Genomic DNA, 27546 nt, shown 5'->3' with positions numbered 1-27546 from the left:
GCTCTGTTTCTTTTCCTATTGTGAGTTCCTCGAGGACAATGGAAATGTTTCTTTTCACTGCACAAGTCCTCATATTTGGTTAACATTCTCTATCATGATAGGTCCTCTCTGTCAACGACCTAGTGAAAATACAGGTCTTCAGTTCTATGCCTGAAGAAAGGCCACCTTCTTAGACTTGGGGTATAATTAAAATTACCTTCTACAGGAACAAGCTGGACAGGCACATTTCGGATCACCAACAAATATTTTTAAAGAGTGGTGCACAGTTTAGGGAAAATTTTTTTTAAAGATTTTATTTATTTATTTGCGAGAGAGAGAGACAGAGATATGAGAGAGAGCATGAGTGGGGAGGAGAAAGAGAAGCAGGCTCCTCGCTGAACAGGGAGCCTGACGTGGGGCTCGATCCCAGGACCGTGAGAGCATGGCCTGAGCCAAAGGCAGACGCTTAACCCACTGAGCCACCCAGGTGCCCCTAGGGAAAGTTTAAACAAATAAAAACACTCAGGTACAGTTTACCTTAATATACCTTAATACATCTCACCTTATTGTATAACTATTGTCAATCACTGCTCAGTATGGTACTTTTTGTTCACATGTTTACAAAGAATCAATTCACTCTGATATGATTTTATTCCTTAGCACTTATCTTTTATTGAAAGACCTGGAACCAGTTTTTCCAGGTGTTAATGCCCTGCAGCTTTTCTTTTACCCCCATTTTTCTTTTGTCAGGGGAGCTCTGAGTACATTGTATGCAAACTCCTTGAGAACAGGCATTTTACCTCTTTATACTTCCTTAACCTTTCAACTGGCAATTGTCAATGAATATATATTCATACATTGATCAATAAGTTGATTGACAGCTCATCAGAGAAATGAATGGTTCGTCTCCCCAAGATTCTAACTCTTTTTCTGCTAGTTAGTTCAAGAAAAGAATAACGAAATTATACACTAAGATATACAGGTTTATATGAACACCTTGTGAAGACCACTTTTCCAATAAGAAAGGGGCCTCAGACAAATTTCGCTAATTGTTATAAGGTTTTTACTCTCACTGGAAACTTTTAAAAAACTGCAATGTTGACCTTCATCTTTAACATTCACTGTTTTTGGATACAGAGAGGATTAACTGACTTGGGAGTCTATTTGATTGTAAGAATAGTTCTGTCTTTTTCCCATTCCAACGTATTTAACCTGAACCGAGTGAGTTAAGTAAAATTCAAAAATAGAGGTAGAAAAATATTTCCCCTTGTTACTCAGTGTGCCTTAAAGTGCTCTAGGTGAATTATTAGTTAAAATAGGCATGCACAGGCAGTGCCTTTGTGGCTCAATGGATTAAACAGCTAACTCTTGATTTCGGCTCAGGTCTTGATCTCAAGACCCTAAGATCGAGTCCTGCCTCAGGCTCCACACTCATTCAGGGAGTTTGCATGTGGATTCTCTGTCTCCTCTCCCTCTGCCCCTCCCCTGCTCTCTCTGTTTCTCTCTCTCTAAAATAAATCAATAAATCTTTAAAATGGGCATGCATGAGAGGAATTCTAGCAGGCCCAGGTGGGATGGAGTCTGTATGAGTTTCCTATTGCTTCTATAACAGATTACTACAAACCCAGTGGCCGAAAACACAACAAATTCCTGATCTAACAGTTCTGGAGCTCAGAAGCATGTAGTGAGCCTTACAGGGACAAAATGCATCAGTAGGATTGCACTCTTTCTGGAGGCTTTTGGTGAGAATCCACTTCCTTCCTTTTTCTGGCTTCTAGAGGCCAACTATATTCTCCATCTCTCGCCCCTTTTGCCTTCCTCTTCTGCACATGTCTTCTGTTCTTACTCAGTCATTTTAAGAGGACCTAAGCAGGAGTAATGATTATATACCTTCAATATTTCAAGGCAATATACAGCCTGTACATGATAGCATGAACTCTCAAATCTGGATGAGTAATGAAGAAGGTAGGCGAGGATACGGGGATCATGGCAGCCTGATGAATGCCCTCTTGTGTACTCGGCAGCAGGCATGACAAGTAGCCAACACCACATCCCCACTGCCGTCCCAGAGCAAATGCATTTATTGATTTTTATGTTTTAAAAATCTCATCTGTTCAAGTAGCATATTTAATGTTACAAGTACAACTGAAGTAAGTTAAAACTCCAACAGACAAAACAAGTCCTACAATATCTTGAAAAAGAAGTAGCAAGTTGTATCGCTATCTGCAACTTCTCCGCTATCCAACCTGTTTCTCCCATTTTTTAGTAAACAGCGTTAAGTGCTCTGGCCCAATTTAAGGGCAATCACTCTTAAAATCATACAAAAGCTTGTGGTGGGAGAAATTTCTTCCCACACTGATTATTTGAGAGTGCCAATTTATTTATCTGAGTTTCAAGTGGGATGAGAAAGGCCTTTGTTAATAAATGTCTCTTTTTTTAGAGTCATTTAAGTCCAAGGACTTGGACTTAATGGGATTCAAGTCCAAAAAGAGAGATGCTGGTCCTCTTACCAATTAATATTTATAGAACAAGGAAATCTCCATTTGTCTGTTATTCCCAACAAGTGTTCTATGCAGAGTGTGAAGTGTTTCCCCACCTTCCCTTTCCTGCTCTTTATCACTCTTTATTTATCCTAATTCCCACTTCATCAGGTGTCCATGGTTGTTATGCAGCTCCCAGACTCTCCAAAGCCATCTGAGGCAGAGCTTCACCTGGGCTTTCCCTTCCCCTCGACTCTCTTCCAGCATCTTCCATCAAGCTTTGAAGATCTTTCACTGAGAGCAATGTTGTCAAGTTCCTTCCAGTTATCACACATTTTATAACTCAGTTCTAGTCAGTGTACCTTATTCCATTATTCTTTCTGGAATGTCTGGGAATATAATACCTTGAATAGGATTCTTTTTTAAAAAGATTTTATATATTTATTTTGAGAGAGGGAGAGAGAGCAAGCAAGCATGAGCAGGGGGAGGGGCAGAGGGACAGGGAGTGCGAGAATAGCAAGCCAACTCCACGCTGAGCATGGAGCCTGATGCGGGGCTCCATCTCACAATGGTGAGATCTTGACCTGAGCTGAAATCAAGAGACTGATGCTTAACCGCCTGAGCGACCCAGGCTCCCCTAACTAGAATGCTTTAGAACACAGTTTCCTAGCATATGATATTTGTCACCTGAAAGATATGTTTAGTTGCCAAATAATCCTTGGAAATTCATGATGTACATTGGCACATGTGAAAACAAAATACCCCAAATAACTTGTCTAATGTTATTCAGTACCTCCCATCATATTATTTAAAGAACCAGGGACAATCTGAAACCACACTTAAAAAGAAAAGATCTTTAAAAATGAGCTGTCTTCCTCAGTGATGATCAGGCAGTGAAGCATTTTGGGGAGAATCAGCACAAAATGAGGCAGAAAAGTTACTTGTCTGGTGTGCTAGTTAGGAGGATTTTAATGGCAAGTTTTGGAAAACACAATTCAAACTTTGGCAGAAAAAAGGAAATTATACATTCTTGTCTTGAAAAACTTACAAGTAGGCCTGTTTCAGGTGGAACTTGGCTCTTCAATAACGAGTGATAAAGAAGTCAACTCAATTCACAGCGCTCACCACTATGGTGAGCGCTGTAAATTGTGTAAGACTGTTGAATCACAGGCCTGTACCTCTGAAACAAATAATACATTATATGTTTAAAAAAAAAGAAGAAGAAGAAGATAGCAGGAAGGGAAAAATAAAGGGGGGGAATCGGAGGGGGAGACAAACCATGAGAGACTATGGACTCTGAGAAACAAACTGAGGGTTCTAGAGGGGAGGGGGTTGGGGGGTATGGGTGAGCCCGGTGATGGGTATTAAAGAGGGCGCGTTCTGCGTGGAGCACTGGGTGTTATACGTAAACAACGAATCATGGAACACTACATCAAAAACTAATGATGTAATGCATGGTGATTAACATAACATAATAAAATAAAAAAAGTCAACTCAAAATTAAGCCAAAAAAGGGGTATTATTGGGTCATTTATTAAAAAAAACTCAAGGTGAGGCTTGGCCAAGGCATTTTTTTTTTTTTTTGGTAAGATTTTATTTATTTATTTGACAGAGAGAGAGAGAGCAAGAGAGCACAAGAGGTGAAGTGCCAGGCAGAGGGAGAAGCAGACTCCCCACTGAGCAAGGAGCCCGACAGGGGGCTCGATTCCAGGACCCTGGGATCATCACCTGAGCTGAAGTCAGGCGCTTAACGACTGAGCCACCCAGGCGCCCCAGCCAAGGCATTCTCGCATGGCCAGAAGAGTGAGGTTTCTCTTCATCTTGGGCTCTGACTTCTGCCACTTTGGCTTCATCCTCAGGACTCTTGCATGGTGATCTGTGCCAGCAACTGTCTGGAGTATCTTCCTTATTGCCAAAGAGCACTCGAGAAAAGTTTTCTTGCATTTCATTGGTTCTGATTGGATGATGTGATAATTTCTGAGCCAATCACAGTTACCAGGGAGATATCATACTCTAGTTGGTCAAATCTGAGTCCTGGGGCCTGGGCCGGGGCTAACTGCACACAGTGTGCCCCATCAGAGAGTGGGGGAGGTGCCCCACAGAAAAACAGTGTCATTATTACCGGAAGCAGAATGAGAAGGTGCTTGGTGGCCAGAACCCAACAGATAACTACTGCACAGGAAAGGAAAACATTAGCCAGCATGTTTCTTTGTTATGTATGTATGTATTTCAAGCAATTAAATTGTACAGATGAGTACAAAGTGGTTACTGAGAATTCCCAGAGTGGAGTAGCAGGTGGGTGCTGCAGGTAGTCAAGATGCCTGCACTTACCAGAAAATGCTAGAGAAAGAAGATGTTCCAAGGCTATGGAGCGAAGGTTCCCCTCTGAAAATATGGCCACCTAAAACTTACCTCATAGACTGTGAGTCAGAGCTATGCTCCTTACTAGGCTGGTTTCTTTAAAGGTTAAGGATGTTATCTCAATCTCTCCACTTAGCATAATGCTTGGCACAGAAGGGCTGATGAGAAGACCATTTTAGACTGAATTAATGAATACATTTGAAGAAGTAACTCAAGGGATGCTCTTTTTTCAAAAAGATGTCTTAAGATGCTCGGGAAACACCCATGTCCTGTCAAAAGGTATACAGTTTTTGGACCACGCTATGCTAGTTGAGGAAATCTCTAGCCTAATAGCTGTTTCCTAGCATGTCTGAAGACTGTGAAAATAAAGGCATTGGTCTAGGAGGAGTCTAGGAAGGGAAGACAAGGGCCAGAACTTTTCAGGACCAATGGGCAAAGGGTGCTGTCCAATCTAACTCCGTGCAAGTGCTTTCTCTCCTGCATCTCTCCTACAAATTCACGCCTAGACTTTGAGCTCTCTTCAACTTAGCCAGGTCCTGTTTTCCTCTCTGCCCCCTGGCCGTGTGCTGATGTAATCACTGGGTTCACCTTGTTTCCTTCTTCTCGTGGACCATAACCCTGTGCCGGTCTTTGTCCAAACTCTTTGCGTATATTTGGTCCAGTCTTCTAGGTGTTTAAGGTTGGAAGGGGGGTGGTAAATCCAGCCCCTGTTACTCCTTCTTGGCCCTGAATATTTACAGTGGACCCACTGCATCTGGCTGGGAGGGAGGTTGGGCCTTGGGAGGCACATGGAATAGACAGAAACAGTTGGAGGGTCTGGTTGGCTATAGAGTTCTGACCACTGGATGTCTTCCTCAGAGCTTCTCCTTGTTCACTGATGAATGCACATGGGTAAGTGTGGGCATTTGTCATGTTTTCTGGAAGGTGGCACTATTAAGACAGCTTCCCTTGGAGTTAATCTAAGTCCAAGCCTTCCTAAGGCAGAAACCCAAACCCTAGAACCCTGAGCGGTCTTTGAGGGAGTGGTGTAGACATGTGACCTGAGTTCAACCCAACAGCCTCTGTTATGGGATGTGTCATTTGGGAAGTGTGTGACCCAAGGAGGGAGGCTCTGGGCAGAATCCATCCTCCCAGAGGAGGGGGTTGCACAGCTGTCTGGCAAGGTCCCCCCTTCGTGCAGAAGTTGCGTGGGTGGGCTGTGCGGTCGCTGCCAAGTCCTCTGTGCCCAGAGTTAGCAGCAGAGGCACGGATTCCTGCCAGGCAGCTCGGTGGCTGGGTTTTAGGCATCACATCCCAAGTCTTACCTGCAATTCTGATTCACTAGCCCTCCCAACCATCCTGCAAACACCTCCTATTTCTCCTCCAATGGCCAGAGTCAGCTACGCTTATTTGCAAAACTCATTTTCTTGATTATATTATTGTTTGACTGAACAGTGGATTATCACCAAAGATGTACACGAAAAATTGGACATCGCTTTATCAAATAAGGGAAGGCTAAGTTTAAATAGCTTCTTCCAAGTAGATCAGAATCCTTACCTAAATGCCATCTGTGTATGTCATGGACAAATGCCGAAGACCAGGAAAAAGAGAAGGCATTACTTACTCTGCGTCTTATCTCGTGCTCTTGTCAACTGTATGAATTTTTCTGTATGAAATAAAACCTCTTGTTAGTGATTGTTACTGGGTATTTTAATGACTGTGTCAGCACTATACGAATCATATATTTTCTGAACAAGTTTCCAGGGTTCATCAACACTTCCATAGATAGACATTTGTAATCAAGGTATGGGACCGATTCAGTTGACAACTGGCTTTCTCCAATAGGAGATTTGAAACAGCATCTGGTTTCACTAATTTTATAACTTCTCATTCCTTTACATTCAGAACATGTGCCCACTGCACTTGTAATTCATTCTTTTGAAAGATGAGCACACTTGGCATGGTGCGGAGACGAGGGCCATTTTTATGGAGAAATGCTCATCCTTTGTAGGCAGCGTGGGTAGTGGTGGCTTCTAATGGAAATCCTCACAGACTTTCGAGTGTGTCGACTCTGAGCTAGGATGTGAGTGGGGAAAGGAGCTCCCAGAAGTCAAGTAGACAAGATGTGGTCATGGAAGATAGGAAATGCTGTTTTTATAAAGTACCATTGACTTTTTCCTCTTTTTAACAGAAAATAACCTATTTCTGGCCTGCAATCGAAAGCATAGCACTTAGAGTTGCTGGTGTGAACTGCTTAGAGCAGAGGTATGTGTATATTCAAATGTCTGAATGGTACACTTCACTCATCCCCAGGAATTACTCAGTGACATTTTCATGGACAGGCCAGAAGCTACATTTGTTATGCAAAGCTTTGAGAGGGGGCGAGAGAGAATGAAAAAAACCAACAAGCAAATAAATGGACGGGTTGTGAACATGCTAGGTGAGACACTGAACTAACGTTGCTTATGCTTGCAGGAAATTGAGGGTGTTTTCGAATTCAAAACCAAGGCATTATAGCAGGAAATGAACACTTTGTTGAGGTTTTAGTTATGTGAAAAGCAAAACTGTAGGTATCAGAATAAATTCATGAGAAGGGACCTTAGATGTTTATCTAGTACAGTAGTTTTATTTTGCCAATGGGGGAGGACATGATAATTTTTAAACAGTTTGTGTCTCCAGAGCTTTCCATTCTTCCATCTACAATAGCTCATTCAGAAATGAGCTTGTGACCCCACAATGACTAAGGATATGCCCTAAGACTTTTGCCTTGGCTTCTTAGAGTTTTTCTGGCTTAGTGGTTTTAAAGCTGAGAAGACAACCTTCCTGGAGGTTTTATTACATCTGTACTTGGATATGACAGCCAGGATAGGTGGAGACAGTGGAGAGATCCAGACAAACAGGCCCATGATGACTTTATCTGGTCCCTGAATCCAACCATGCCTGGAGTCTGCTGACTTCTGGACCTTTCATTTACGTGAGTAAATTAATTCCATTTTGCTTACTGAAGGCTGGGTCAGGTTTTCAGTCATGGGTAACAAGACATCTGTGACAGGTGCCATTCTGGAGAGAGACATTCTCACATCTTTATAGATTAATTATTATTGCTTAAATGTAAAGACTCAACCTGGCAGCCATTCCCTTCTTCCATGCAAGGAGCTATGGAGCCATGGAGACTCTGCTTTCCTTAATCACCTCTGCTTAGAGCCCAGGGTAGCCGACTTTGACACGTCAAGGACCAAGGATGCGTAGACCTGAAGTTTCCTTGTTATTTTTGGCGACTCTTAGCTTAGAGATGGTACCTTTGAAACCACAGCTGCTGCTTCTTTAGTTCTTCCTCCAGGTGCCAAAAAGCCTGATCAATAATGAATACCTGAAATGTCTTCAAACTTAATTTAGCATCTGGCCCAAAGAGGAGAATGCCAAGTCTGGATCTCATGGCAAGCCAAATTTGGAACAAAAACACAAATGCTGAGATCTGCTCAGTCACAAAGTAGATTCACAGGACTTTTTGTTTCTTCTTCTTTGTGTGTGTGTGTGTGTGTGTGTGTGTGTGTGTGTGTGTGTGTCACATTGCTGCTATCATCTGCTTGTTAATTGAGTTAACCTTGTCAAAACTGATATGACACCAGGTCTGTGGTGTCATCATTGGGCAAGGTTGTCAGAGTCCCTCTTTTGGCTCTTTCTAGTGTCAGCTTGATTTAATGACCTCTGGAATTCTGTTCATGAACTCCAAGGAGACAGGTAGGTCTACTGGTTGACTTGTGCTTGAAGGCTGATGGCACAGGTCTGTAGAAAGAGCTTTGGGATCCTCCTGGTTTCAGCACATGACAGTCACTCAGTGCCCCTGTCTTTCCCAGAGAAGACTCTCCCCTCTGTTAGTGTTGTAGAGTCTCTTGCAAAAGCACCAAGGACCTCCACCCCAAATTTGGCTTGGATATTGAGGTCAGTGACTCCCATGCACCAAGAGAATTTGAGAGGCTTATTACTTAAAGGACTTCCAGGAAGAGCTGGGTGGGCACAAGCAGGTCCAGGTTGACTGAGGCAAAGAAGAGGGAATGAGGTTGGTTGGGCCTTTATAATAAGTGGCTAGGGGTAGAACTGCAGAAAAGTTCCCAAGTACAGGAGGTTTAAATTTCCTGCTGTTCCAAAGGAGCATGTGAGCTCAGGGTCTTCCTAATGATCTGGAAGGGAAGGTAAGACTGAAAAGGGAGTCAGCAGTGAAAGGTCAAGAATGAGGTCAGACTCTCTCTTACAATTAGATGTAATCTTTCCTAAACAAAGTATGTTAGTTTCCTGGGACTGCTGTTATGAATGACCACAACCGAGGGCCTTCACACAGTAGAAATGTGTCCTCTCACTGTTCTGGGGGCTAGAAGTCAGAAATCAATGTGTGCGCAGGGTGGTTCCTCCCCAGTGCTTTGAGGGAGGGTTTATTCCATGTCTTTTCTTAGCTTCTGGTGGCTGCCGGCGACTGGTGGCATTCCTTGGCTTGTGTCCTTCCCGTCTCTGCTCGCACCCTCACATGGCATTCTTCTATGTGCTTGTCTTTTAAAAGGACATGCTCTTTGGATTTGGGGGCCCACCCTAATTCTGTATGACCTCATCTCCATCCTGACTTTTATTATATCTGCAAAGACCCTATTTCCAAATAAGGTCACATTCTGAACTTTCAGGGGAACATGAATGTGGGGGGCACTATTCAACTCAGTACACAAAGTTAAGGCACTTTGTTACCAAATTAAAAAAAATTACATTCTTCATCACATTTTATCGGATTGCTGAGTTTCTGCATCCCCAAACTGGACTGGAGAGAAGCTTCACAGGGGTCCCCAGGAAAGGCAGGATCCTTGGAGAGGGCTGGGGGCTAGTGGAAGGGTTTGCACAGAGGCAGAGTGGAAGGGGCAAGGGAGGAACAGGGATGCCATCTGCTCAACACTCACCTAGGGCTGGGGGTGGAGAGCATCGGGGACCCTTCTGGCTTGGCTTCTCAGCAGGGACGGGGGCTGAGTCAGGAAGTGCTGTGATGTTTGGGGAAGCATCATGAAGCTCAGTCTGGGAAGCTGGCATGTTCCTCTGTCGCCTGCTGAGTGGCCTCAGGACGAATTTTGAGCAGTGCCTTCAAATACAGCTCTCATGGTGAGTACCCCATCGAGACGAAGATTTGTTGCTCATGGGCATGTTCCATTTTAGACTTTTCCATAGGCTGATGGGCTTCATCGGTGCCACCTTTGATCCCTGTATTAGTCAGCTCGGGCTGCCATAGCCAAATAGCACAGACCAGAGGCTTAAACAGCAGAAATGTATTTTCTCAAGCTCTGGAGGCTGGGATTTGGAGGTGTCAGCAGGGTGGGTTTCTTCTGTGGCTTCTCTCCTTGGCTTGCAGATGACCATCTTCTCCCTGGGGGACTCACATCATCCCCCTTCCGTGCGTGTCCATGTCCACATTTCCTCTCATTTTAAGGACACCAGTCATAAGAAACAAGTTGGATTGGCGTCTACCTCAAGGACCTCACTGTAACTTATTTACTGTTTTAACGATCCTATCTCCAAATGATACATTCTGAGATACTGGGGTTTATAGCTTCAGTATATGAACGGGTGGCAGATTTTGGGGTAAAGCACTCTCTTTCACGTTGCGGTGCTGAGTGACCCAAATGCATCCTGCCCCCTTTGCTGACACGTTTCTCTCACCGAAAGCCGTTGTCTTTCAAAGAAACATTTAGACATGAGATGGTAGGGTGATGAGGCAAAGCCAGAAAACATGGGCCTGCAGGAACAGTTGGGGGGTAGTGGTGGTTGGGGGGGTTATCTCGGGGTGCTGAGACCAGCTCCTTGTCACCTTCCCTTAGAGAACCAGGCTTTAGGGATCCCCTTGGGATATTTATGCCTCGACTTCTGTCCATGCTGGGAACTTTCATCTACCTCTGCAGTCAGCAGACCAGATTGCAAATAAGCTGATTTCATTGCGTGAGACTTAAAAATGTAAGACTCCTCATTATAGTTATGATTCCAGTTCTGAGCAGAATTTAATACTAGCCATGTTGGTCAACTCTATGGGGGGACACTTTCACAAAAGATACATATATCACATGATGACATTACACACTTTCAATATCTTACAATTTTGTCAATTACACATCAATAACACTAGAAAAAAATTCAAATGCTGGACCTTTTGTTACACTTAGGCAAGGGCTTCCCTTTCCTTATACCTCCTGTTCCTTTTATTTGCATTTAATCTATCCTGCACCCCCACCTCAAGATGCATGAATATTAATTAACGTAAATACATTTAGCAAAAGAAATCCTTCTTTTTTTAAACCAGAAATTTGTATGAGAATTGCCGCCTGTTCGGGGATTCTGGAAGTGTACTACTATAGGAAATAAATGAGTTTATCCCCTTCCCCAAGAATTTAATATGAACTAGATTATTTTAGGGCTTTATTCTAGAAATCTAGGTATCAATACAGCAAGAAACTTTCTTAAGACAGTTCTTTACATGAACTCTATGATGATATTATAGCAAAAGCCTGATGTGCTAGATCAAATAAAGACCCCCCCCCCCAAGATGTCCACATGCTAATCTTCAGAACCGGTGAATATGTTACCTTATATGGCAAAACGGACTTTGCCGATGTAAGTTAAAGAGCTTGAGTGGGGGAGATTATCAATGTCATCCAAAGGTTCCTTATAAGAGAAAAGAGGGAGGTGGGAGACAGAGAGAGAGAGAGAGAGAGAGAGGAAAGATTTGATTAAAGATGCCACTCTGTGGGCTTTAAAGATGGTGCCAAAGAATACAGGTGGCTTGTAGTTGTTGGAAAGAGCAAGAAAACGGATTCTCCAGTTCACCCCCTCCCTCCCCCGCCCCACAGGAACACAACTCTGCCAATCCATCTTGGATTTCTGACTTCCAGAACTAATAAGTACCTGTTGTTTTAAAACATTAAACGGGTGACAGTTTGTTACAACAGCCATAGGAAATGAATACACCAGGGTAGTTTATTTACCCAAAGCAGCCAGGAGTAACTATGTAACCTCATTGCTGGTAACGCAAACAATCGCCACAACACACTCAAGGTTGTGAATGGTGTTTTATTTCTTTATTTTTCTAAAATAAGAAACGTGGCATGTCATTTTCATGACTGCTTTCTCCTCTGTGGGCTGTTCCAGAATCGGAGGCTTATTGGATGGGCTCAGGCAGTGGACCTGTCCTTGTTCCACCTGCTGCTGGCCTGGGGCAGAGGGTGGGGGGGGCGGCTGGGCGGGGGGAGCCTCCCCTCCCACCACCTGAAGGCTTTCCCTTCCTCTGTCCCCCACAGAGCCCGTGGCTCTGCACCTGACTGCTGTACCCCCACCCCAAGGGCTCCCAGCCTTCAGTTCGGTTTCTCCCTCCGGGGCAAGGCATCTGTCCCATCACGGAGCTCGCACTAGGGTGGGTGATGGCTGCTTAGCCCTCCACCTGTCGGGAGGTGCTCTCCTCCTCCTCCTCCGCGCAGGCCTGCCACCTTAGAGAGCTGTGGGTGGTTATTCACAGCACTGCTTTCCTGGTTACATCCGTCTCCCAAGGAGTTGGGTACCGTGCCTCTCACATGGCGACTTCAGTAAAGGTTGGCTACTCATTCAATGAGTGAATGTTAATAATGCACATTTGGACAGCCGTTTTTGGAATCACAGCGGTGATGTGCAGGGTTATACAGCCCGCAAGACCAGATGGTTAAGTTTTGGGGAACGTGCAAGCTGGTTGCTAAATTCAGCCATTATTGAGTAGCACATTACATAAGCTTAGGGTTAAATGAATTATATTGAAAAATAAAGGTAAGAAAGGTAAGAAATAAAGGTAAGAAATACTCAGTACCCCACACAGTCTGATTATTTTTACTACATTTTATTACCCGTGCTCTTGGAAGTTTTCCTGCCACTTATGTCCATTTCATAACACAGTTTACTGTACCCTGGAGATAATGTGTTGGTCGGTTACTGAGTACCACTTCCGATTTCACATTCAGTAGCAACAAATCGGCACTTCGAAATTGGTCATGGTGTGTGCACTTATAGCAGAGAAACTGGCAAGTGCTATAGATCAAGGAGGTCTTCCTTCCTTCCTCCCTCCCTCACTCCCTCTCCCCTTCCTTCCTTCCCTCCTTTCTTTTCTTTCTTGACTCCATGTTTTTTTTTTAAGTTTATTTATTTATTTTAGAGAGAGACGGAGAGCGCACAAGTGGGGGGGAGGGACACAGGGAGAGGGAGAGAATCTGAAGCAGACTCCACGCTGAGCGAGGAGCCCCATGTGGGGCTTGATCTCATGACCTGAGATCATGACCTGAGCTGAAATCAAGAGTTAGCCGCTTAAATGAAAAAGCCACCCAGGCACCCCCTGAGACTCCATTGTTAAACATTTACCAGCATGCCATTGGTCATAAGCCTGATCTGATCTTCACAAAAATGGCAAAATGGAAGCAGAGCAGGTATTTTCACCCCCAATGTACTAATAGGGAAATGATGACCCAGAAGTTAACTAGTTTACACAAATAGGGCTTCTGAGTCCTAGTACATCTATTCACCATTATATATGTATATTTTTGCTGAGGTTAATCAAGTAACCAATTCTTGAATTTATTTTTACTTTTTCTATGAAGCATTACTCCCTAGAAAAATAGTGGTTGAAATTAAATTTGCATTTCAGATACCAATGAAAAATTGTTTAGTATAAGTATGTTCCAAATATTGCACGGGACATACTAAAAAATTATTGGCTGTTTTCCTGAAATTCAGTTTTAACTGGATGCCCTGTATTTTTGTTTGCTGACTCTGGGAACACTAATTAAATGCTATGTGTGTATACATATTAACAAGATGGGAAAATTTCTTGCTATGGTCCTATTAAATTCTGTTTACAAAATCTGATCTTGTCTCCTACTTACCCTGGCTCTATTTTACTCTCCACTCTATCTTTCCAACTCTACTAGGGTCAACATTAATGGCATACAATTGCTCAGATTACTTAGTAACTGGGCTAGTGACTTTGAACTCCCAGTGAACTTCCACCTAAAAGGGACTGCCAGTCTCGTTTCCGACTTTTTCAACATCTCTGGAATAGTCTAAAACAAAATAGAACCACTTAAGAACACAGTTTCCCTTCCACTTATGTCCATTTCATAACAGTTTACTGGCCCTTTCTCCTAGGTTCTGCCAGCACCCAGTCAATGCCATTAGTACACGCTGGCATCGGTCCTGTTATCCTCAGCTGCTGCTTTTTAAGTTTAAAAATTCTTGGGAAAACAAGTAAAGCTGCCCTTCAGAATCTTGGGTGTTGAGTGAACAGGAAATCTGGTTGTAATTCTTCCCTGAATGTATCAGGATCAGGGAGATAGTTATTCGTGGATCCAGGGGAGCATCTGTTCTCAGGCTCCCGGCAATTAGAGGTTGAAGTCATTCATCTGCATCAACGTTTCATTTGCTGCGAATGCTCGGGATGCTTCTTATCTTCACAGTGTCCCAAGGACCCACTGGTTACTGAGCTCATCTCCGAAGGTGTGGGGCTGGGGATTGTGGAAAAGGAAGGTGGCGATTACACTGCATTGATAATGGAGGGTGTGTGTGCTAGCAGAAGAGGAAGTGGTAAAGCGCCATGTAACTTGGAGACATTCCCGTTCTCAAACTGTGCATTCCCAAAGACAGCCCAGCCCAGAGGAAAGCGGCAGTCACTGCTCGGTACACTGGATCTCTGCTCCTCCTCACTTCTCCAAGCCTTTAATCACCCTCCATTTGCTCTCTTTGTTATAGATAATGAACACATGAAGAACATAATTGCTTAAAAACCCCAAACCATCTGATATTGATAGTGTCCTGAGGCAATGACATAATGTCAAACCCATTCAATTACGAATCTGTAGCATATTTTACTAGTGGTTAAAAAATAAGATCTATTAGGACAATGGCTAGAAAAAGTATCTATGGAATGCCTTTGTTTGCCAAAATTGGTACTTGGGTGTTTTTTTTTTAAATTTTTTTTTAAAGATTTTATTTATTCATTTGAGACAGAGAGATACAGAGAGAAAGCACGAGAGCATGAGCAGGGGAGAGACAGAGGGCGAGGGAGAAGCAGGCTCCCCGCCAAGCCAGGAGCCAGACGTGGGTCTCGATCCCAGGACCCTGGGATCATGACCTGAGCCGAAGGCAGATGCCTAACCATCTGAGCCACCCAGACGCCCCCTTGGGTGTTTTTTTTTTTTTTTTTTTTATTAATTCTCTTTTACTAAATTTTAGGAAAAGTAAGCTTTTATTCTAAGGAAATGATGATGTGAATATTGAACTCTTTGCCATGAGATTGCTTTCGTCAGTCCAGTCTTTGAGTACTTCCTAGGTGAGGGCAGGAGAAAGTCTCTATAATGTGGGCATGAGTACTTAATGATTGCCTGTTGTGGAATATTCTGGGGAATTTGGTGGTTCTCATGTGCTCTGAGAAGAGAGCCAGGTTCTTTCTATATATTTCCTCTGCCTTCCTCAGCTTTAACTTCAGCTTTTTCCAGGCCCCTCATGGTCACTAGATGGCTGCCAGGAACGAGTCACCACATGCTTTCTTGCTCTCATTCAGTTGGAGGAAACACAAACCCAAGATGCAAACCCTTCCTTCTGACGAAATTACAGGGCCGTTTTATCCCATTTTTGCGAGTTGTAGTACTAGTTTTTAACTTCTTATAGTAAAACTCATTGCTTTTGCCATTAAGAAATACTGACAAATGTTTGAAAGAAGCTGAACCTGTTAAGGTAAAACGTTATCAGTTTTGTGGGAGATGGTGTCAAAAAGGCAACAGCAATGTTTCCAACCATGCATGCTCTTCCAGAATCTGCCCACTTCCCCTATCAAGTGATATAGTTTCTTACGCCACCCTCTGGAACTGAGCAATATTTTGCTACTGTATCGACTAATGGAATGCATTTTAACTTTTGTGCCTGGTTCTTTCTCTTGGGACAGACTTTGGGAAACTTGAGATGATATAGAAGAAGTTTGGTCCCATGAACTATCTCTGCTGGACAGGCACGTAGAGATAGTTCACAGGATGCCTGAGGAGTTGCAGTTCTTCCTGCCCCCAGCTACTTGAGTCTTCCCAGCACAAGTGCTAGATACTTAAGTGACTGAGCCTTTAAGTGGTTCCAGCTCAGGCTTCACACCTCCATGGCTGGTTCTGAGTGGGATGGAGCTGAGCTGTCTTCATGGAACCCAGGCCAGACTGCAAATTCTTGAACAAAATAAATCCTTCTCTCTTTTTAAAAAACCACTAAATTTTGGAGTGGTTTAGTTCAATTGTTCAATTGTTCTGTGTGTGATTTTCAACTCCTTCCTTTGTAATTAAGAGTGAGTCACATATACACACAGTCAGTGGTATTGTGGTAATTTTCCCATTGATGACAAGTTAGCTCATGTAGTTCAAATTCACTTTTCACATGGCCAGTGATTTGGGTTTAATTCCCATAAAGGCCAGTTCACTTTCCTCTGCTCTGTGACTTCACTGTGTGGTCATCTCATAGCTGTCTGCTCTTTAGTATGAGGACATGAAGACACATGGCCGTTTGGAAATGGACACCAGGTTTCTCTGTTGAGCTGGTCACTAAGGGAGGCCGTGGTCATGGAGTGAACATGCTCCCAAACTGGAATTTCTGAAAAAAAGGCATCTTGTTGGCTCCACGAAGGTCAGGCTTAGGGCAGGTTGGGCAAATGAGACGTGAGAATAAATAGCCTGGAGCAGATGGAGGTGGGTGGGGTATTAAGGATGAACATCCGGAAGTGAAATCAATGGCAGCAGTAACTGACATGGTAGGCACTGGTTGTATAGGATGTATGGTGAACAAAGAGACTCTGGGATCAGCAGACAGACACCCTTCCCCTCGTAACTTATAGTCCCACTGCCTGAGACATGGTGGGACTGGTGCTGAGTAAAGGGTGGATCCCGGGGAATCAGGCTTTCCTCTCCCCATGGCCCCTTTGCTTTATGGACTCCTGATCCTATCTGAAGCCACTGCTGGAAGATCACCTTCCCTGAAAGAGGTATCCTGGTATTATGGTCTACAGTTGCCAAGCTTCAATTTTATGTCCAACAGTAAAATTTGCTAGCTACGTGGTATCACTGCATCTTACTCCCCTCCTCTCAAAGACAGGGTGGGTTATAATAAGAACCTACCTGGTAGTGAGGAGGACAAGCAGAATGACCATTAAAACACAGTGAAAGCAAGAAAATGCTGCACACACAGAAGGGTTTGTTTTTAAACCATTTGTCTGAGCATGGGCCCTTGCTTTACAAGTTTCCTGTGCTGCCCTAAAATAATCCTTTATTCTATTTGTGACTATCTCAGGCCAGAGGTTCATCATAATCAATAGCTCATTGCTAAGCTTCTCAGGCCTCTGCCCCCTCCCCTGCTATTCACTCTCCCTCACCTGCTATTGGAATGACCCACGGAGGCCCTGCATGGTCTCCGAATTACCATACTCAAAGGCTTCTTCTTAGTTGTCTTCCTACTTATTATTCTCTGTGCTTACCACTCTCTTCATAGGAGATTCTCCCTGATATTGACAACAGTGCACTGGTCTTGTTCTCCCCAAACCTCACCTCCAATACGTTGTTGTGTCCTTCTGGATCACGCTGGTTGCCCGTGAGCCTTCACCATCCCTAGGATGGTTGCCTCTCTCTATCCCCCTTTCTATGGATGCTCTATCCATGCCACTTTCCACCTCTCCATCCCAAATAGTTGATGCCTAATTCTGCACCTCTAGTTCAGAGTCCTGGTTGCATTTCCACTGCCTGCAGCAATATTCTCCCTGGATCTACCATCAACCTCTGTAACATGTCCAAAATGGAGTGGATTTTCCTTGACAGAAAGATCTTTCTTCCTTCTTACCAGTGGGTTATCATTGCTGGGCTTCTGGTCACCCAAGCGCCCATCTTTGAGGGATCACTGGGTTCCTCCATCACTCCATTACTGGGTTCCTCAAGTGCTGTGGATTTTACATCTGCAACATTTCATCTTAGTTTTGTTCATTTTATCTGCCATTCTCCTAGCTCAGATTCTTATGTTTTCTGGATCATTGTTATCAAACTTCAGTGTTCTTAAGAATCATCCAGGGATTTCATGAAAATGCAGATTCTGATGAGGAAGGATGGAGTGGGACATTTCTGATATGCTTCTAGGTGGCGTTGATGCTGCCAGTCTTCCTGATTATCCCTTGAGTAACAAGGTTCTAGATTATTCTAGTCATTGCAGAGGTGATCTCTTTCTAGACCAGAGGTTCTCAAAGTATAGTCCCCAGACAAGTAACAACATCAACTTGGGAACTTGTTAGAAATGAAAATTCATGGCCAGTCCCAGCCCTATCCAAACATAAACTGAATGTCTGAACATGTTGTTCAGGCGATGTGCTCCGGGTGATTCTGATGCATGGTGTGAGAACCACTGATCTAGACCTTACCTTTACAACCACCATACACCCCCGGAATGTCTATAAAGATGCTGTGAAAAATCTTTAGTGTTTCTGTAATATGGCTTTCAAGAGCCTCAACTTCGCTTGTAGCCTGACTTCTTTCTCTCTCCATGCTTTCTCTGTTCTTCATTTTAGAATTAATTTTGTTGCATGTTGTGCCCTGTCCATTCCCTATACCTCCCACATCTTTCTCATTCCTGTTTTTCCAGAAATGCCTCCATTATCAGTCATCAGAAGCCTATCCATTCTTTAGGTTCTAGCCAAACACCAACTCCTTTGTGTGGTGTTCTCTGGTCACGCAGCTGGGAGTGCATCTTGTTCCTTCCTTGTGCTCAGTTGTGGCTAGCACCTTGTACATTGCACTAGAGCAGTGCTTCTAACTGGGGCTGATCTGGCAATATCTGGAGACAGTTTTGATCATCCCAACTGCAGGTGGTGGTGCTATAGGCCTCCAGTGGGTAGAGGCCAGAAATGCTGATAAGTATCCTACCCTGCATCTCACCCTTTCCCCCACAGAATTATTCAGCCCCAAACATCAATAGAGTATTGGTGGAGAAACAGCTCTGGAGCACGATGCATATCTTCTATCATCTCTCATGATGGCTGTCAGCACCACCTGGGGTGACGTCCCTCTTATGGATGCACGTTCTAGTAGAGTACCAGGGATGTTATCAAAGCTTTTGTCTCTATTTTATCGAGGGACCAAGCAATGAAATATCGTGAAAAAATGTTAAATGTGTGATGCTAATGTGGCCATTGTTGGAGTTCATGTCAAGAATTCCATTGTCTTAACTGAGGATCAAACTCTTGACTTAAAACCCCACTTTCCCCATTTCCTCGTGTGCTTTGTTTGCATTTTTAGCTACCTCCTCCTCTATGGCTGAGGAGAGAGCAGGTGTAGCCTGGTGGTTTGTTATTGAACTGATGGGAGACACTGAGGTCAAGGGCTTGCCTTGCTAGACCTGAACTGGCTATTTGTATTAGTTCTCTGGTTTGAAGAAGAACATGGGCTCATTGCTTTGGAGTGTTGCTGTTGTTGTTTGTAAGTAACTGGAGGTCTTGGTCTCTCAACTTTGTAAGGCCAAGGACTGTCCCCACATCCTAGATCCTTCTTCCTGTTTACAGGTTACAAAAGAGCATGTTGCCTTGCCTCGAGAGGAGGTTTTCCAACGAGCTCTCTCCAAGAACGGAGACCAGTGCACTTTAATGAAGATCCCGACCTGAGATGTGCCACTTACCCTTTGAAGGGACAGAATCACCAGGCGGGAAGGAAATTGGTTCTCAAAGTTGGACAAAATCCTCAGTGTCTGCAGACAGCCAAATCTCACTTTCAGGGGCACAGTTCTCAAGGATGGGGGGATAGTATCAGGCCCTAAAGAGGAGCTGAAGTAAGCGGAACAAACAAACCAAATAAATTGAAATTTTGCTACTGAATTTAACACTGCCTTTTTTTTTTTTTTTAAACAGCAGTTTTCCGTAACATGTGAATCTTGCTAAGATGAAATGGGTCCTCGGTGGTTAATGTTCACCTAGTTAGCACCAAGTGTGACGTGACATCTATGTCACTCTATTTCTTACAAACCTGTTTGATATTTTATTGTCTAACTCATAACTGGGAATTTGGATTAAAGCATTAATGTGTGGCATGAAACCTGAATCAGTATTAAAAGATCTTATTTTTAAATATTAATATCATTCAAGGTGGTATAATTTAAGTATTTCCTTCATTAGTCCCTGGTGATCAAAACTCAAGTGAAAAAAAATTGGTCTGTTTTTCATACGTAATGTCCAGGTTTTACAACTTATTAAATGCATTGGGTGTACGTATGTACATGGTCCACTACAGGGATTGAGAGAAAAAAATTTTCTAGTTTCTTTTCTTCCCTCCTTTGCTCTGAAAAACACCATTTCCATCTCAGTAGATAATCCAAGATCTGGAGGCTCTTGTAGACCCAAGAGGCAACTATTTGCAGGGGGCCAGTGGTGTGGTGGGGGTGTCGGACTTGGGTCACTTCAGTACAATGAAAGCAAAAACAAACAAAGGTTTCTTGCCACTGGGGGCTTTTATCCAATACAGCCCTTGTTATGAATAACAAATCACCAGCTGTCAACCTTTACTGCCAAGGGAGCCTGTGGGCGCTTTAGGTCATTTCATGGTTTATGTAAAATCTCATCTGTTTGTCTAGCACCCGTCTATACCTCTCATCTATCTATATCCTCTATCATCTATCAATCACTTCTCACTCTCTCCTAATTTACTTGTGTATATGAGTGTGTGTGTGTGTGTGTGTGTGTGTGTGTGTGTGTGTATGAAAAGGGGAAAAGGATTGCTTTGAATAACAACAAACACTTTTAATTTTCTTCTTCCTACCTCTACGTCTGAAGCCAGAGGCCCCCGGCTGAACTGGTCATCCCAGCCCCACACAACGTGCTGTCAAAGAATCCCAGGCGGTAGAGGTATCCTTGGTCTTCCCAGGTCACAAAAGCAGGCAATGCACGGACTCAAAAGCATCAAGGAAATATGAAATTCCCGCCAGGAAGCCTTTTTAGCACATGCAGGAATTCCTTTGCGCACAATCCAGCCAGGAAGGAGTCGCATTGTTTACTTTTGGACAAGTTCAGCTAGCTACTGGGTTATGGGTAAGTCTTATCTGCCTGGATGAACTTCACTAGTTCCTTCTATGACACAGATGAAGTGGATACATTGTTCTCAGTGCTGTAGATTTCTCTCTCTCCACAGGGGCTGGAGCATGCCTGTGAGGGAAGCCACAAATGTGGAGTCCTGGAGTAAACAGTGCAACAAGGTCCAGCTTGCAGGTAATTTGTAGGACAATTCATATGCAAATTTCTGTCTCCTGCTCTATTCGGGAAATTAGCTTTTCGTTTGCAAAAATATGCATGAACAAAAACTCTTTTGATGGTTGTTAAATTTGGAGAAGGAATCGCTGATTTGGGACTTTGATCTGAATTAAACTATGTAGCGTGGAGGGGAGCAAGTTTTAAAGGAAGATGGCAGCCAATTTCTTTTGTTATTTAATTTTTATTTTTTCCAAGAACAGTTAACATTTACTTAGGCACCTATTGGCCTCAGTCACTTGCATCTAAAGAGCAAAGCTAATTTACCCACAGCCCGTGTTCTTTTAAATGGTTAGCCTTATTTCTTAGCTCTGTTAACCACTATTCTAACATTAGCTTCAAGTTCAATTTTAATAATCTAATCCATAATGGTCCACTGCTCCCTGCCACATGAACAAAAAGTTTGGGGGTAATAAGGCGAGCAGTTTACATTTTCCGTTGATACTTCAAGTAATTGGCCCCAAAGTGAAATTATTGAGTTGGCCATGGTTTATTGTGTTCTGAGGGCATAAAACATGGAAGGAAATGGACCTGTAGAAAGAGGCGGTATCCAAGAATGTGTGAATGTGTGAAAATCCTATAACTTCACTTCAACTGGCCTAATATCCTGAGTCACTAGATGGTCAGAAGGATAGATGGAGTACAAGAGGAACAAACTGATGTACATTTATACCAAAAACCAGAAACAAAGCTTGTACAAGATGAACAGCAAATGAAATAGCTTCTATCAAAATAAAATCTCACACAGGTCATTTTTATACATACGTGGACATACACACACCCACACACGCACAGACACACAGGCAAGAATGTGTATTTTGTAAGATGGGTCCTTGGAAATAGACATTCTTAGCAAATATGGATGACGGATCAATTGTAATTTATTTTCTTTTAACACTGTATCATCATAAAGAAAACTGGTATAAATGAAAAAATCTATTTCAAATATCTACATCTAAAATTTTAGGCAGTGAAAAAGCACTTTGTTGACAAGGAGTGTGGAATGATGTATGTTAATTGTCAGAAACTGCTGAATGCCTTGCTTAGTTGCCACAAACAAATTCACATATCAGAACGAACAATACTGCTAAATATTCCTTTTTTTCCCATTTTTTTTTTGTTAAAACATACTGGGAGAAAGAAAAGAAAAGAAAAACTGGAAATCCATACATCTTTCAAAAGTTTGAAATTGAAGCAATATTTAGAACCATAGATGAGGAAACACTGCCGCATGGTGTAATATACACAATGCGCTTTTCTTCTTTAATCTGTAATGTACATCAAATACTTTACAACAATGCATTAACAAAAGGCAAGAAACATCTTGCTGTACAGAGGAACCCCAATGCAACTTGAAGCCTAGAATCACAACGGATGAAGAGAGTAAACAAAGCGTGAGAAGCCGTCCCTCTAAAGTGTGTGCACTACACCGCCCCTTGTGCTTAACGGTAACCTTCACGCCCCACCACCCCGCCTGTCTCCTCTGCTGCCTTCCGCCACATTCAAGATAAAGCACTTTTTATACTCCACAGCTCCAACTAGAAAGGTATTGTACAATGTCATATTCAGGATCACTTCAGCTTCCTATTGACTTCCAAGTTAACGTTCGGTTCATTTAGCTTTCTAAAATAGCTCTTAATAGTTCCTTACTGGTTATCACAGCCTTCCTACGGAACAGGCTTTAACAAACTAAATTTGCAGGGGGGAAAAAAAAAAAAGCAATGTCTTGTGGTATGCATGCACATGCACTGTTCCCGGAGCGCCTCGTGCCGCCCACTCCTCACACCCAGGAGTCGGGGGAGGCCGGGTAGTGGCTCGTTTCATAGTTCAGTTCACTGTAGGGACGGGCAGCTGAGTAGAAGTCGACATAGTTGCCGGTGGACTTGAGTCCCAGGTGCATGGTGTACTCACTGGCGGGAGGGCGATGGTGGACCTGGTCCTCGAAGAAGGACTCGTCGTAGTTTCTCGTGGAATTCTGAAACGGCTGGTAGGTCTCGTAATCTTTCCTGCTGGGCTCCTGTGGGACTGGCTGTGCTGGAACCTGCACAGAAAAGAAGATCCACCTGGGCTGGTTTGCTTTCCCTTGATGCAGCCTCCCCATGGCCAAGGCGCTGGAGCCTCCCAGGAAGGCTGGGCGGCCACCCGCACGTCCACCAGCATGGCGTGTCTCCAAATACCGCCAACTGCTGATGGCTCTTTCTTTTAAACGTTGCTTCCTGTGTCCACACACTAGCATTCTACAGAATCTTTATTAAAAATTATGATTACGGTAAGACAGACATAACATATAATTTGCCATTTTGACCGCTTTTAAGTGTATAATTCAGTGGCATTAAGTATATTTGTGGCATGGTGCGGCCATCACCAGAATATTCCAGAACTTCGCCATCACCTCGAACAGAAACTCGATACCCATTGAGCGGAACTCACCATTTTCCTCCTTGCTTCAGCTCATGGAAGCCATCATTCTACTTTCTGTCTCTCTAAATTTCACTATTCTAGACACCTCACATAAGTGGAATCATATAATATTTGTCCTTTTGTGTCTGGCTTCTTTCACTTTGCATAACGTCCCCAAAGGCCATCCACGTTGTAGCATGGGACAAGATCTTGTCCCTTCTTAAGGCTGAACAATATTCCATTGTATCAGTATACCACATTTTGTTTATCCGTTCACCTGTTGATGGCCACTTGGGTTGTTTGTTCCTTTTGACTGTTGTGAATAATGCTGTAATGAACGTGGGTGCACCGGTACCTGTTTGAGTCCCTGCTTTCAGTTTTGGGGTATGTACCTAGAAGTGGCATTGCTGGATCCTTTGTTAATTCGAAGTTTAACTCTTGAAGGAATTGCCAAACTGACCTAAGTGGTGGACTTTTTATTTGATAACCTTTTAAAATATATTTTTTAAATTTTAAATTTTATTTTATTAAAAGATGTATTTATTTATTTGACAGAGAGAGAGAGAGACAGTGAGAGAGGGAACACAAGCAGGGGAACTGGGAGAGGGAGAAGCAGCCTCCCCGCCGAGCAGGGAGTCGGATGCGGGGCTTGATCCCAGGACCCCGGGATCACGACCTGAGCCGAAGGCAGACTCTTAACGACTGAGCCACCCAGGCGCCCCTAGATAACTTAAAACATTTTTTTTTAAATTTAATTTAATTTTTTTATTATGTTCAATTAGCCAACATATAGTACTTCATTAGTTTTTGATGTAGTGTTCATTAGTTGCGTATAACACCCAGGGCTCTAGATAACCTTTTTTAAATGAAAGAGCTATAGGCTAGAAGCTATAGAACATGAGCAGTTGATTTTCCTCTTTCCTGCATTTGTTCTCTTACAAATTGTTCTCTAGGTGCTGTGATCCCAGACAAAGAGACTGAAGATGTACAAGGTCTAACAGTCACTCGGGGATCTTCCTGCCAGCGCAGTGGGCTGTGGTCAACACCTCTCTGGAGGACAGAGGCTCCCCACCGGTAGGGCCATTCCGTCACACCTGCCTAAGTGATCAGGGACCGTAGCCTCAAAAAGATACATAGAAAAGCACATAATGGAAAGAGGGAATCCGCTCCAATGTAACCTACTCAGAAGGACCGACATGTTTCCCAACTTGGTTTAATTAAGAATTGATTGAACTTGAGAATGCTGTGGGATTAGGAAGCTTTTGGTTAGCAGGGAGGGGTCTTCAGTATTCTCTGGTGACCCTCAGCCCACCCCTGTACTCCTTGTTTGTGCTCTTGTCCTTTGCACATTACTGTCTGATGTCAGGGGCTGTGAAAGGCTAAAGGTCACAGGAGCCACCGAGGTATGGAAGGTCAAGAATTAGTTCCCTTTGCTTTGTTTTAAGGACAATAAGACTTAAGAGTGTTCACGGGCTGATAATTAGCATTTGCATGTGGGGGTCTGACCATCCTCTTTCCTTCTGACTGCCTTGGGGGTCCCTTTGTAAGCACTGTGCCTCTAAAGTGAGCGGAACCTCCCCAGAGCTAGTGCGTACAATCATGCATGAAACTCTGCTGATGGCAATAACTGGGGAAGAAGTCTGGTGTGAATGATGGAACACTTTTAAAGAAACACGATTTGATCACCTCCAAGCAGATTCAGTAATTCCCTATTAATTTAACTAAGGCTCGGCATCATGGAAACGTCCTATAGAAATTGGTCCTAGCAATAGATAATGATTTGTAATTAGCACGTTGTGTGTAAATGAATGCTTCTAATGATTTGCACATAATTCTTCTCTAAAGTGAAACTCCCTCTTTGACATGTAATTGATTTACACTAGTAATTGACCTGTTCTTCGAAGAAGTGGTCAACTTCATCATAGCTGCCATCCACTCGTCCCACGCTTCCAGTTAGTGGTGGCTGATGACTGAGGTGTTGGGCTACCTGCGAAAGATCTGTTAGCCTAAGAGCCTGGCCACGGGAGGGACATTTGGAATTAATCTTCAGCATCTGTAATTAAACAAGACCAGGTATACGAAATTACTTGGCTAAGCTGAGGTGCCCTGTGCTGTTCTTTGAAGAGCTGGGTGCTATGCTGAACTTCTGCACTCCAACACTGTGCTGCGACCTAAGCATCGAGCATACAGAGGGTTGGAGCTGGGTGGTTTAGAAAAATCACATGGGGAGGGAACTAGAATTTACTGTGTTTCTATGTCAGTGGGCACTATGTCCAACATTTAACAAATTCCTCTTTGTTTAACCTTTAACCATCTCTCCTTCCCTTCCTCCCTCTTTTCTCTATTTTCCTATCCATCCATCCATCCATCCATCCATCCATCCAATTCCCCCTTTATAGATGAAGACACTGAAGCTCAGAGAAGTTAAGAAACTCGTCCAGGATTATCATGGCTAGTGGTGTTGTGAGACTGGGATTTGAACCCGAGTCTGGCTGACTCTGAAGTCCACATTTTCTCCACCACACGAACACAGTTTCAGTGGAGCCCAAGTGGCCGATCCTCAGAGGGCCAGCCTCACTGAGTTGACTCCAGGCTCTATAATAAGAAGGGAGGCCGGTGGACAAAGGAACCCTAGGAGAGCTCTCACTTCTTTGTGCTGGGCTCAGTGGCCGTGGATAGGGAGGTCTGTGGGGGCGACCACTCACAGGCTCACAGCTCTCCTCCACAGCGGCTGCTTCTTTCAGGCCTTTGCATGACCTGTTTCAAATTTCTTACTGCCACCATGTTCTCTCTGGTTGGTGGACGTCTTTAGGTTGTGTACACGTTTATTTTAGTCTCTTACCTTGAGGAATTGCCTTTTTCATTTCATCTGTATTGGTCATAAGTCTCATGTCAACCCCTTCTAAGGTTTAGTCCTGCAGTTCTGAGAGTGTGTGTGAATGGACTCTCTAGGATGGGTGACGGGTGGCTATGCTGTGTTTGGAGGGATCAAATTTGCTCACTGGCCTCGTGGTGCAGATGTCGACGGTGGATGTACCTTCGCAGGGGGAGGAATGTTGACTGTACTTTATGATTTACTCTAAGGGATTATCTGACAGTATTCAAAATTAGACAAAGTGCTCTCAAATATAAGCCCTCCCGAAAGAGGAGCTAAAAATAAATGCATTTTTTTTTATGTTGCACTGTTTGCATAAAGCAGACTTCTATGAAGGAGGTAGAATGAGGCTCATGTATAGCAGTGGTGTATTCTGGACTTGTGTGTCTGCTGTGGTTCAGAGAAGCCCTGGTACATCCAAGGAGCCTGAGGCTGTTGCCTGCTTTTGCCTTAGGGCAGCATCCTTTTTGGGGTGGGGGGTGCAACCAGCCGGCTCATGTAGGGATACTGGCTGGGGTCCATGTGCTTGGCATTTTGTCCTGTGGCTCCTACTCTCATAAAGCCATTGTTGTTGAACTTCTTCCCCAGTAGGCGGATGTTTAGTTTAAATTATGAAGGACGGTGCCACTTCTCTACCCCCCACTCTGTTAGCATGATGAGAGAAAACTGTGTTTAGTCCTCACTGGGTTTGCCTACAAACTGGATTGATTGCTAATACAAGGAAAATAGCTGCCCAGTACAGATCTTCAAACTTCACCACAGGGCGAAAGCCAAAGACTCAGGGTGTTAATATACAATGAAAAAGGTCACATGGTAAGGAGTCATGGTTCTCAAAGTCCGGTCCCAAGACCAGCAGCATCAACATCACCGGGAAGCTTGTTAGAGAGGTAAATTACCTACCGAGTCAGTAACTCTGGGGCTGGGGGCCAGGGATCTGTGTTTAGCCGTCATCCAGGGCATTCTGATTTGTGCTCAAACTTGAGAACCACCAGCATAGAGGAGGGCAAACGGGACCAGAAGGCAGAAGAGCCAGGTTGGAGCCTTGGCCTTTTCTGAGCTGGGTGACCAAAAGCAAACCCTTATCCTCCCCGAATCTTAATTCCCTCATCCCTGGGGACAATTTTACCTGCTCTGCCCACTTG

General features: G+C 43.7%; 1 protein-coding gene and 1 long non-coding RNA gene across 11 annotated transcripts in view; one reads left to right on the top strand and one right to left on the bottom strand.

Annotated features, from left to right (window-relative positions):
- Positions 1–7345: 7345 nt before the first annotated feature.
- The window catches only part of LOC114223677 (uncharacterized), a 44728-nt gene continuing 24527 nt past the window's right edge, over positions 7346–27546 (top strand). For 3 of the 9 annotated variants that reach the window (XR_015768235.1, XR_015768233.1, XR_003612216.2), the window contains exons 1-4: positions 7346–7773; positions 20659–20913; positions 21014–21090; positions 24483–24603. This is a non-coding gene — a long non-coding RNA (uncharacterized LOC114223677). Of the gene's footprint in view, positions 7774–8485; positions 8541–9790; positions 9936–19398; positions 19662–20658; positions 20914–20995; positions 21091–22270; positions 22676–24482; positions 24604–25412; positions 25603–27546 lie in introns of all 9 variants that reach the window. The other 6 variants (XR_015768239.1, XR_015768237.1, XR_015768234.1 and 3 more) reach the window with 6 other exon arrangements.
- Positions 22299–27546, bottom strand: part of CTNND2 (catenin delta 2) — a 564215-nt gene continuing 558967 nt past the window's right edge. For both annotated transcript variants that reach the window (XM_088023533.1, XM_088023534.1), the window contains one exon: positions 22299–23170. In XM_088023533.1, coding sequence (XP_087879659.1) covers positions 22910–23170 — 261 coding nt within the window. In that variant the 3' untranslated portion in view covers positions 22299–22909. The remainder of the gene's footprint in view (positions 23171–27546) is intronic.

Source organism: Eumetopias jubatus, unplaced genomic scaffold, assembly GCF_037043125.1.
Source record: "Eumetopias jubatus isolate StellerSeaLion01/CBP00866 unplaced genomic scaffold, mEumJub1_p1.0 scaffold_5, whole genome shotgun sequence".
In the NCBI taxonomy this organism is placed as follows: domain Eukaryota; kingdom Metazoa; phylum Chordata; class Mammalia; order Carnivora; family Otariidae; genus Eumetopias; species Eumetopias jubatus.
Note: the sequence above shows the minus strand (reverse complement) of the source record. Positions and strands in the feature narration are given on the sequence as shown.